A 12,584-nucleotide genomic window follows, 5' to 3' on the forward strand; every position below is an offset into this window, starting at 1 on the left:
TGTAATTTATAGTAATATTTTCAGAATTACTAAGAAGTCTTCAAATATAATTCTTTTGAAGTGTTGGTGCTTAATGTAACAATATATAGTGTAAATGATAAATCACGTTTGAGATTTGTACTGGCTACTGTATACAGGCCACCAGGGCACCATACAGACTTTATCAAAGAATTTGCTGATTATCTATCAGAGTTAGTGCTGTCTGCAGATAAAGTCCTAATTGTTGGTGATTTTAATATACGAAAAAGATGCATTGGGATTGGCATTTAAAGACATTCTTAACTCTATTGGAGTTAGACAACACGTGTCAGGACCTACTCATTGTTGTAATCATACTCTAGTCTAGATCTAATATTATCACACGGAATAAATGTTGATGCCGTTGAAATTCTGCAGCAGAGCGATTGTAGCATTCCAGCCGGAATTTATTCAGACGATGCACTCAATGATCATAACTGATGGGCTATGGTGGGGTATTCCAACCCATTTATTCACAGTGTAACCATAGACACACCGTAAGAGCTGAAATCATGACATAAAACACAAAATCATTCACTTAATATTAACATGTTTCACTTTTAACTTGCTGGTACATAGGATGAGCATAGCACGCGCTAGCGCTAGCATGCTAGCTAACTCTGGAACTTGATAACATTCAGGAAATACATTCACAAATTATCTGAAAATTAAACAACACAAACTCCACAAAATACCTGTTCGCCTTCCAGCTAGATGCTAAATTAAAGGATGGAAAACGATTCCTTTTTGATCAGTAACTTTCTTCCAGTAAACAAACAGTAGCGTTTCACTTTCCTTCTCATTTCTTCATTGAATAGACGCATGCGCAAATTGCGCATGAAAGGGAAACCACATCACTGTCTTCACAATAAAAGCCATGTGAACATTATAAAGTAAAATTCGCTTAGGGATATTAAATTCTGAGCAATATCATTTAAAACATTTACACTCCCACCAAATTATTGGTGTCTCAAATATCACAGCTTAATGATCGTGGGAAGAGTGAACACCAATGATTTGCAAACACAAAATGACCAATATCCAGAAAAATGGTATACAAGGAGTGTCAGAAATTTCAAAAATAAAATTAAAACATTTCTCAAGGGGGAAAGGTATGCACACAAATAACTAATTAGTCACTATCTAGTAACAACACCAGTTTCTGTACTGGACGTTCAAGCACTGACTGCTTGGTGAGACGTTCACCATTTTTGCTGAGTTTTCTGTCACCGAGACATATCTTTACTCTCCTAACCAGTCCATCTCGGTCCATTGTCGTTTCTACGACTCTGCCCAACCTCCACTCATTTCTTGGCAAGTCTTCATCTTTCATCATGACTATATCTCCCATCTGTAGGTTTCTCTTTGGGGTGTGCCAGCATTGTCTGAGGGCAATGTTGGACAAATACTCTTTTCGCCAACGGCTCCAGAACTGCTCGGCCAAGTATTGACCGTGGCGCCATCTCTTTTTCGCATACATGTCCTCTCTGATGAACTTGCCAGGGGGGGGGAGGGCCAAGGTAGACTTCATGGTAAGTAGGTGGTTAGGGGTAAGTGGCTCAAGACTGTTGGGATCGTTGAGGTTTTCAACAGTGAGTGGACGGCTGTTAACTATCGTCATTGCTTCATAGAAGAATGCTCGGAGGGAAGCATCTGGGAGGCCTCCAGGAGAGAGCGCGAGGGTCGAGTTGAGGACACTCCTGACCGTTCTAATTTGACGCTCCCACACTCCACCAGCGTGGCTTGAACCGGGAGCATTCATGATGAAGTCACACTGATTCTCTGAGAGATAGTTTGCCAGTTTGTCACCATCTACTTCCTTGAGAGATTTCCTCAGTTCATTTTTGGCTCCTAGGAAATTGGTGCCTTGATCAGATTTAATCTGCCGCACAGCCCCACGTAAAGCAATGAAACAGCAAAGTCCATTTATGAAGGAGTCGGTTGACAGGTCCTCCAGCATTTCAATATGAATTGCTCTAGATGAGAAGCAGGTGAAGAGAAGGCCATATCTCTTGCGCTGACTGCGTCCTTGCTTGCTGAAAAAGGGTCCAAAGCAGTCCATTCCACAGTAAGTAAAGGGTGGAGATGGGTCCACACGCTCTCGAGGGAGATCGGCCATTTTTTGCTCTTCTGTATGTCTCCGGAGCTTTCGACAAATGACACATTGGCGAAGATGAGATGCCACCGCCCGACCGATCCCTGATATCCAGTAACCCTTTGTCCTGATCGTGTTGATGGTCATTCCCTTGCCCTGATGTTTAGCACTGTCATGACAGTGTGCAATGATCATCTTCGTGATGTGATGTTCCTTCGGAATGATCGAAGGGTGTTTGACTGCATAAGGGAGATTTGCATCACAGAGTCGTCCTCCCACCTTGATTACACCATCCTTGTCCAGGAAGATGTTAAAGCGATGTAGCTTATTGTGTAGTGGTAGCCGACCGCCTTTCTTCAGCAGCTTCAGTTCCTCTGAGTAAGTTTGTTTCTGTAGGTCTTTGATGATGAGGCACTCTGCGTCCTCTCTTTCTTTTACTGTTGAAAGACCATTTGATTTATCCTTGTTGATCCATCGAAGGATGCGCGCCACCGCACGGACAGCCCGAGACCAGGATGAGAATCCTGACAGCCGATCCGTCAGAGAGTTTTGCTCTCTAGTTTCAGTGCTTAGGGTCTGAGCTCCCTTCACTTCCGGATCTCCCACTGGCAGTTCTGAGATGACTTCTTCCGAGAGGCCGATTTCCTTTTCCCATAAAAATGCTGGGCCAGTAAACCAATCTGATGATATCAGCTCATTGATGGAGAGGCCTCTAGAAGCATGATCCGCCGGATTTTGGTCAGTAGGGACGTATCTCCATTGCCCTTGAGTTGTGTTGAGGTGTATTTTCTGGATACGGTTGGCCACGAACGTGTGGAAACGCCGAGCCTCGTTGTTAATATATCCTAAAACAACCTTGGAATCGGTCCAGAAATACTCCTCCATGTCAGTGTATCCAAGCTCCTCCTTCAGAACATTGCTGGTTTTCACTGAGATGACTGCAGCTGTTAACTCTAATCTTGGGATTGTGATGATCTTCGTTGGAGCAACCCGAGATTTTGCCATGACCAGGGCACAGTGGATGTTTCCTTCATTGTTTCTAAGTCTTAGATATGAACACTGTCCATATCCAGTCATGCTTGCATCAGAGAAGTGATGCAACTCCCGTTTAGTAACCTTTCCGAAGTCTGCGGGTGCATAACTCCGAGGTATGTTTATCCTCTCAAGGTTGGCAAGGTCATTTTTCCATCTCTCCCACCGTGGACGAAGTTCATTAGCCAGAGGGTCATCCCAGCCCGCTCCACGTCGGCACATTTCCTGCAGCACTCCCTTTCCGATGAGCGAGAATGGGGCTACAAACCCTAAGGGGTCATACAAGGAAGCAACCATGGACAGAATACCTCGACGCGTCGCAGGCTGGTCCTTGAGATTGACACTGAACTTCAGGCAGTCTGATTCGAAGTTCCATTGGATACCCAATGTTCTTTCTGAAGGTAGGTCATCAAAGGTAAGGTTGAGGTCTTTCATGTCTGATGCACGTTCGGAGGGTGGTATGCTTTCCAAGACAACACAAACTCCACAAAATACCTGTTCGCCTTCCAGCTAGATGCTAAATTAAAGGATGGAAAACGATTCCTTTTTGCCTTTTTTTCCGGTATTCTCTGGGCTGTGCACTGAGATCTCCTTTCTTCCACCAAAGGAAACGCAGGTAGTCCTGATCCAACTCTCTTACTTGGAATTGGTGAAACATTTTTTCTATGTCGCACATCAGTGCAGTGGAGTGCAGCCTGAAGCGAAGGAGGACACCGTTGAGATTGTTCATCAAGTCAGGTCCAGTGAGCAGATGATCATTCAGACTGGTTCCCTTGTACTTGGCAGAGCAGTCAAATACCACACGTAGTTTGTCTGGCTTCTTGGTGTGGTATACGCCGTGATGAGGTATGTACCATTTTTCTCCCTCCTTCCCTTCATCACAAACCTCCACTGCATCACCCTTTTCTATGACTTCCTCCATGAACCTGATGTACTGTTCTTTGTACCTTTCGTCCCTTAACAACTTCCTCTTGAGATGGCTCAGACGCATGACGGCGAGCTGTTTGTTGTCGGGTAAGGTGGGTCTCTCCTTAAAGGGTAGCGGCATCTCATAATGACCTTGGCTGTTTTTCTTGATGCCGTTCTTGAGTTTGTCCAAAAACAGGATGTCTTCCTGAGACACTGGTTTGCCATCTTCTTTATCATCCTTAAAGTCAGACTCCAGAATGCGAATGGCATCTGCAGGGGTGACTGGTGGGAGCTCCTTGACAACAACCCTGAAACACTGTCCCGCTATACTTGGAGTGTCAAGGGATGGTGAAGAGCACCCCACTATACTCCATCCTAGGTCGGTTCGAACTGCATAAGGCTCTTCATTTCCTCCTGATATTACGTCTCTTGGTGCCATTGCCTGTGCACAGTTATATCCTATTAACAGACCAACCTCACAATCCTGTAGTGGTGGAATTTCATCTATGACATTGGAGAGATGATTCCATTTTCTGGCTGTCTCGCATGTTGGAATATGGGCGCGGTTTACCGGGATACAATCCTTGGTGTAAATGGGAGGAAGGTCGATGAGGAGGGAGGAGCGATAACCTCGCACACGAAGCCCTGAGACCCGTTGGCTTTTCACCATCACGTTGCGTCCAATCATGGTCGTTAACTTGAGTTTAACTGGACAGGACTCCACCTTTAGAGCATTGCTCACTTCCTGGTCGATAAATGTTGTGTCACTTTGGGAGTCCAGCAGGGCGTAGACCAGTTTTTCCGTTCCTGCATCATTTTTTGACACCCACACAGGCACAATCATTGATGTGTTGGTAGACTGCTCAGTATTCACTGACATTGAAGTCGCAGCAGCTTCTATTGGGCCAGTGTTTTCCTGAGGTGGGGCCCTTTCCCTCTTTACATAGTTGTTGTCGTGCAAACAAGTGGGATGTTTGCCCTTACAAGTGTTGCATGAATGTCGATGTCGGCAGTCCTTTGCACTATGGCCAGCTTTGGTACAGCCATAGCAGAGCTTATGTTGTCTGACAAATTCTCGTCGCTCCTCCAGGGTTTTAGCGATGAACTTGGGGCATCCATGTAGCCTGTGCTGATTGTTTTGACAGAAGGCGCAAGTCGGCCTTTCCTTACCGTTCACTGGCTGAAACTTGTCACCGTCTGCCTCAGTCTGAGTACTCAGAACGCTTGCCTTGTTCCTTTTAGGATCCCTGTTGCTTTGCTTTGTAGTGCTCAACTCGGAGTTGCGGAGGGCATAAGCTGAGGTGATCGGATTGCAAGCAATCTCTGCCTCCATCGCCATAAACGTGGCAAAGTCTTGGAAGCTGGGGAATTCTTTGTTCTTTCTTAAGGCTTCCGTAGCCTTCCTGTTCCAGTGAGACGCGGTCCACTCCGGTAGTTTGCGGACTAGCTTCTTATTCTCTTCACAGTCGTTCAGTATATTGAGGCTCTTTACATGTTTCATTGCATCTTGACAGGCGTTTAAGAAGTCTGAAAAGTCTCTTAATCCTTCTGAATCCCTTGGTTGGATTTTTGGCCAATCAGCAAGCTTGTCTCTGAAGGCTCTCTGTATAATAAAGGCTTGGCCATATCTGTCATCCAGTTTGTTCCATGCATCCTTATAAGCCTCGCTGTCGTTTCTATAGAAAGTTCCTTCCAGTGTCTTACGAGCAGGGCCGCCAACATACTTCCTTAAATAATAAAGTTTGTCAGCTGGGGAGATGGCCTTTGTGTCAATGAGTGACATGAAAGAGGTTTTCCACTCAATATACTGGATGGGGTCACCGTTGAAAACCGATGGCTCTGGCACTGGAAGTCTATTTAAAGCCATACTATCTTGCAAGGCTCGGGCAAGGGACGACATGTTTACATCAGGTGATGATGCTGTGACGTTGGGAGTTTGATGGCTGATAGTAGGGAGGCCAGGTGGATTTTTTACTGAACTATTAGAAGAATGGACACTGCCTTCCTGTGATGCTCCCTGGCTGTAGACTAGCAGTCTGGCCCGAGCAGCCTTTAAATCCTTTTCTACCTGAAGGCGTTCTAGTCTGCGCTTTTCTACTTCCATTTTCCTTTGTCCTTCCTCTATTTGCCTTTGTTGATCCTCTATTTTCTCCCTTTGTTTCTCTACTTCCAGCAAGCCTTCAAACTCAACTTCTTTAGCCGCTAGCTCTGCCGCAGCATCCACCCGTTTGAGTGTTAAGGTGGTGCTTTCATGACTGCGGACTGATTTGGACGCTCGAGAAGCAGTGGATCCGTAGATGGAGCGTGCATAGCTGCTCTTCAATAGCTCTTTGAGGCGTCGTTGTACTTGGTCTGCATCATAATCTCCATCGATGCCTGACATTCTCTCATAGCTAACTCTCATAATTTCTGCTGTAACTGCCTCACAACTATCAACATGGCGTCTTAATTCTGGTGTAGGTGTGTTGTGGTTTCGTATTTCAAGGTAAGTGTTTAACACAGCCTCTTTTTCCTTCTCTAAAGTGTCCATCAAAGACGCCAGCTCACCTTTACTGATATCCGACTTGAGCTGCTCTCTTGACTCTCGGGCTCGAATCTTCCATCTTTCGTATGTTGAGATGAATTTTCTTTCCTTTTTCCTTGTCTCTTCTTGTTGCATTTCGAGCATTTTTGGAGTTGGGATCTTTGCTCGGGTTGAGCGTCGGAGGCCTTCTCTAAGTTCCCTTTGTAAACTACTCAGTGTTTCTTCTTTGTTTTGAATTTCCTTCTTTAAATGGTCTATCTCGGTAGTCTCTAGTGTATTCTCAAGAGAAGCTTTAAGCTTTCTGATTTTCTTCTGCAGGCTGTCTATTTGATTCTCTAGATCTGTTTGTGAAGATGAATTTTCCATTTCCTTCATATTTAGTTCTTCCATAATAGACCTTAGTTAATGAACTGTTTGTTTTTACTTTAACTTGTAGACTACATAAGCGAAGGAAAAGAGAGTTTTTGCCCTTTTTTTTCTTTATACCAAACTGACATAAGAGCAGATAACACAGAGCTCGGAAGAAAATAACTTAATAAACGTAAGCTGCCATCTGTTACTGACGGACATTGTAATATCAACCTCTTTTTCTAGATAAGAAATGAATTTACCATTAAGATTGTACCATTACACATTAAACCCTTTTTTTATGGTGAATAGAAAGGATAGTTGGGAACTGAACAGTAGTGATGGTAGATGCAAATAAACAAAGTCACTTCACTTATTTTACTTTATGTCCGTAGTGTCTTAAATCAGTAAATGTCCTCAGTAATTGACATCCTTTTCTTCTTTAACCGCTACCGATGAGAGTCAATGTTCTTGTTGAAGATGAATTGTTCCTTATTGATTAAATGAAATGTTCCATACCTTGTCTGACCGTCACATCAAACCATTAAGCCAGCTGCACAATGATCATAAAGTCCCTTTGTCTACAAGACCCGTAGAATGGTGCCGAGTTGCTCCATGAAATGTCCGTTGTCATCAACACCAGACGAATAGCAACACAGCCCCGTGACTTGTCCTTGTGGTTCCGTGGTGCAGAGTGGCAGCAGGATGATGCAGGGGGAATAAGCTCTTACTGTAGCATTCCAGCCGGAATTTATTCAGACGATGCACTCAATGATCATAACTGATGGGCTATGGTGGGGTATTCCAACCCATTTATTCACAGTGTAACCATAGACACACCGTAAGAGCTGAAATCATGACATAAAACACAAAATCATTCACTTAATATTAACATGTTTCACTTTTAACTTGCTGGTACATAGGATGAGCATAGCACGCGCTAGCGCTAGCATGCTAGCTAACTCTGGAACTTGATAACATTCAGGAAATACATTCACAAATTATCTGAAAATTAAACAACACAAACTCCACAAAATACCTGTTCGCCTTCCAGCTAGATGCTAAATTAAAGGATGGAAAACGATTCCTTTTTGATCAGTAACTTTCTTCCAGTAAACAAACAGTAGCGTTTCACTTTCCTTCTCATTTCTTCATTGAATAGACGCATGCGCAAATTGCGCATGAAAGGGAAACCACATCACTGTCTTCACAATAAAAGCCATGTGAACATTATAAAGTAAAATTCGCTTAGGGATATTAAATTCTGAGCAATATCATTTAAAACATTTACAGCGATGACATCTCAGATCATTATCTAGTCTCGTGTATACTTCATTTAGCTGCAAAGCCGACTCCGTGTTACAAATATGTTAGACCTATCACTTCTGCCACTAAAGATTGCTTTATTAATAATATTCCTGATCAGTTTCATCTTCTCAGCATCCCAGATAGCTTAGAAGAACTCGATATTGCGACAGAAACTTTTAACTCTCTCTTTTCCAGTACTTTAGACACAGTTGCTCCCGTTGCGCTTAAAGAAGATTAAAGAAAATAGTCCAATGCCATGGTACAACGAGCTTACTCAGGCCCTTAAGAGAGCAGCCAGAAAAATGGAGCACAACTGGAAGAAAACAAAACTAGAGGTATTTCGCATTTCATGGAAAGAGAGCTCGATTGCATACAGAGAGGCCTTAAAAGCTGCTAGATCTGCTTATTTTTCAACCCTATTAGAAGAAAATAAACAAACCCCTAGGTATTTATTTGAAACAGTGGCTAAACTAACGAAAAATAAAGCTTCAATCCCAGAAGTTTCCAAGCAGCACAGCAGTAATGACTTTATGAACTTCTTCACTTATAAGATTGCTAATATTAGGGAGAAAATTATAACTATGTAACCGTCTACAACAGTATCGCATCAGGGAGTGCATTGTAGTCTCCCTAAGGAAAAATCCGATTCATTCATTGCTATAGGAGAGGAAGAATTTGCTAAACTCGTTAAATCATCTAAATCAACAACATGTATGTTAGACCGAATACCGACTAAGCTACTGAAAGAGATGCTCCCAGAGGTCATAGATCCTCTTCTTAATATCATTAATTCATCTTTGTCATTAGGATACGTATCAAAAACTTTTAAGCTGGCTATGATTAAACCGCTTGTTAAAAAAAACACAACTTGATCCTACAGAATTAGTCAATTACAGGCCGATCTACCTTTTCTGTCAAAGATACTAGAAAAGGCAGTATCTTCACAACTGTGTTCCTTTTTAGAAAGAAATTATATCTGTGAGGATTTTCAATCAGGATTTAGACCGTACCATAGTACTGAGACTGCTCTCATTAGAGTTACAAATAATTTGCTCTTATCATCCAATCGTGGTTGTATCTCTCTATTAGTGTTACTCGATCTTAGTGCTGCATTTGACACTATTGACTGCAACATTCTTTTAAATAGACTCGAAAATTATGTTGCCATTAGTGGAATTGCATTAGCATGGTTTAAATCATACTTATCTGACCGTTATCAGTTTGTAGCAGTAAATGAAGAGATGTCTTATCGATCACAAGTTCAGTATGGTGTACCACAAGGCTCAGTACTAGGACCGTTGCTGTTCACTCTGTACATGCTAGTTTTCACTGTTATGCTGATGATACACAGCTCTATATTTCTTCACACCCTGACGAAACTTACCAATTCACAAAATTAACAGAATGCATAGCTGATATAAAAAACTGGATGACTAGCAACTTCCTACAACTTAATTCTGTATGGATCCAGGTCATATCCAGATCCAATGAAGGACCTGCGCCTGGACATGATGACAACGCAGTCCTGAAGTGTCAACCAGTCCCTCCCTGTATACTGAAGTCAGCTGGATCCCGGCCGTATCCAGATCAGATGGTGGACCTGCACCTGGACCCATACATGACGCATCCCTGCCAGCCTCATCAGCCCTGTGAAGGCCTCATCGACACGACCAATCTAACTTCTGACCTGTAATGCTGCCTGGATCATAATCATACACTGTTCGCTCGTTGGCCAGAGGAGAACTGGCCCCCGACTGAGCCTGGGTTCTCCCAAGGTTTTTTTCTCCATTCTGTTAGCTGATGGAGTTTTGGTTCCTTGCCACTGTTGCCTTGGCTTTTGGCTTGCTTAGTTGTGGACATTTAAAATTACAATATTATTGATCTGCCTTACTTAAGGTGGACGATGACGCAATTTTCTTCTAGAAACAAACTTTGTTGTATTATTTTCATGTTATCACTGTGAAGCTGCTTTGATACAATCTGTATTGTAAAAAGCGCTATATAAATAAAGGTGACTTAACTTGACATTTTCAACTTAATTTCCTTGCCCTTCTTTTTATTTGTAAAAAACATTACTTTTGATTTTTCCACTGAGAACTTAAATCCCCATTTTATTCCCCAATTTTCAACTCTATCAATTCTTCTTGCAGCTTCTTTAATGTATACTCAACATTTCTACATTTCTTCCATATAGCACCATCATCTGCAAATAAAGACCTCCACATATCCCCTGGAAGATATAAATAGGCCATTAATCATGATGGAGAATAAAGTTGGACTAATCACACTCCCCAAAGTGTCCCATTTTCTACAGCATATTGCTTTGATATATCTAACTCAATTTTCACCTGTATATTCCTTCTATTTAAGAAATCCATAATCCAATTAAACATTTTCCCTCCAACTCCCATTATGTGTAGTTGAATGGAGTCCCTCCTTTCACAGCACGTCATATGCTTTCTTTCTCCACATCAAAGAATCAGTCTTTCATTTATCAGGCGTTCCATTATTTTACAAATATGCGATGTTAATGCAATTGGTCTGTAATAACCAGGATTACTTGCATCTTTTCCAGGCTTCCTTTTCAGAATAATTACTGCCTCTTTCCAGCTTTGTGGTTGCCTTCCCTCCTCCCAAACCTTGCTATATAACTTCAATAATTCCGCTAGACCTTCCAAACTTAACACACTTCATCTTTTCCTGGAACTGTTTTCCCTGTCCTATTCAATGCTCTGTCATAATATACAAAGCGGAAGCAAAGATGCAAGTAACTCTTTATTTGTGGGGTCAAAAGACACAAAACAGTTCAGGAACTCGGGTGGGCTGGTGGCGCAGGGACAAGATGGTCAACGTGCTGGTGAAGAGTGGTGACGGTGAATCCAGTGTAGGTGAACATCCAGACGAGACGAGACGAACCCAAGAAAGCACCGAACAGGAAACTCGAACCAGGAACAGGACTGTAGACGGCACACGATGAACACACACTGAGGACACCAAACAACGATCTGACAAAGAGATGAGAGTGCGATGAGTCTTTATAGGAGAGTGAATTGGCAGCAGCTGGTGCGGGGAACGAGATCAGCTGGCGTGCTGATCAGCTGAAATGAGCAGTCACGCCCACTCACACACACCCACACACACAGAACAACAAATACACAAGACACGAAGAAAACAGTGAATTCATGAACCGTGACAGTACCCCCTCCCCTAGGAACGCCTCCTGGCGTCCCCAGACTCCCTTACCTGTCGATTGTAATCATCGATAAGGGAGTGATCCAGGATGTCTCTAGCAGGTACCCAACTTCTCTCCTCTGGACCGTAACCTTCCCAGTCCACCAAGTACTGGAACCCGCGTCCCCTCCGCCTTGAGTCCAGAATACGATTAACCGAATATGTAGGTTCCCCATCTACGAGTCGCGGCGGGGGGGGGGGAACTGGGACAGGCGGATTAATACAAGAATGAAACACGGGTTTTATTTTGGAAACATGGAAGACGGAATGAATCCTCCTGTACACTGGAGGGAGTTTGAGGCGGACTGCCACCGGGCTAATGATCTTGGTGACAGTGAACGGGCCGATAAATTTGGGAGCAAGTTTATTAGAGACGGAACGGAGAGGAATGTTCTTTGTAGAAAGCCACACTTTTTGACCAACGACATATACGGGAGGCCTAGACCGGTGGCGATCGGCTTTGGCCTTGGTGCGCGCTCCCACTTGGAGAAGAGTCTCGCGGGCTCTAGTCCAAGTGCAAAGACACCTCTGGATGAAGGCGTGAGCGGAGGGGACCGCGACTTCGGATTCCAGACTAGGAAAAATTGGTGGCTGGTAACCTAGACTACACTCAAACGGAGATAGGCCCGTCGATGACACTGGTAACGAATTGTGGGCGTACTCCACCATTGACAGTTGTTGGCTCCATGAGGAAGGATTCTTGGAGACCAGACATCGCAACGTTCTCTCCAAATCCTGGTTGGCTCTCTCAGTTTGGCCATTGCTCTGGGGATGAAACCCTGAGGACAGACTAACAGTCGCACCCAGTAATCTACAAAACTCTTGCCAAAATTTGGACACAAATTGGGGTCCTCTGTCGGAAACCACGTCCGTCGGGAGGCCATGTAACCGAAAGACGTGGTTAACGACTGTTAACGCTGTCTCCTTGGCTGAGGGTAATTTGGGCAAGGGAATGAAGTGGACCGCCTTCGAGAACCGGTCCACCACGGTCACAACTACCGTGTTACCCTGAGAGGGTGGGAGGGCGGTGACAAAATCTAGTGCGATATGGGACCAGGGTCTCGAAGGGATCGGCAGACGGCACTCAGGAGTAGACGGGCGATCGGAGCGGTCAAAAAT

The 12,584-nt window shown here is 43.7% G+C and overlaps 1 protein-coding gene across 1 annotated transcript; it reads right to left on the reverse strand.

The window, feature by feature from the left end:
* Positions 1–3,662: 3,662 nt before the first annotated feature.
* On the reverse strand, positions 3,663–8,162 carry LOC311279030 (uncharacterized protein; the record flags this gene model as incomplete). The annotated part of the gene is made up of 2 exons (XM_084390261.1): positions 7,966–8,162; positions 3,663–7,774 (listed from the first exon to the last, which is right to left on the reverse strand). Exon 2 carries the CDS (start codon positions 6,966–6,968, stop codon positions 3,663–3,665), a length of 3,306 nt encoding a protein of 1,101 aa, XP_084246387.1. The 5' UTR covers positions 6,969–7,774; positions 7,966–8,162.
* Between the last annotated feature and the right edge of the window lie 4,422 nt (positions 8,163–12,584).

The sequence above is a fragment of the Rutilus rutilus genome (genome assembly GCF_951802725.1).
Source record: "Rutilus rutilus genome assembly, chromosome: 19".
In the NCBI taxonomy this organism is placed as follows: domain Eukaryota; kingdom Metazoa; phylum Chordata; class Actinopteri; order Cypriniformes; family Leuciscidae; genus Rutilus; species Rutilus rutilus.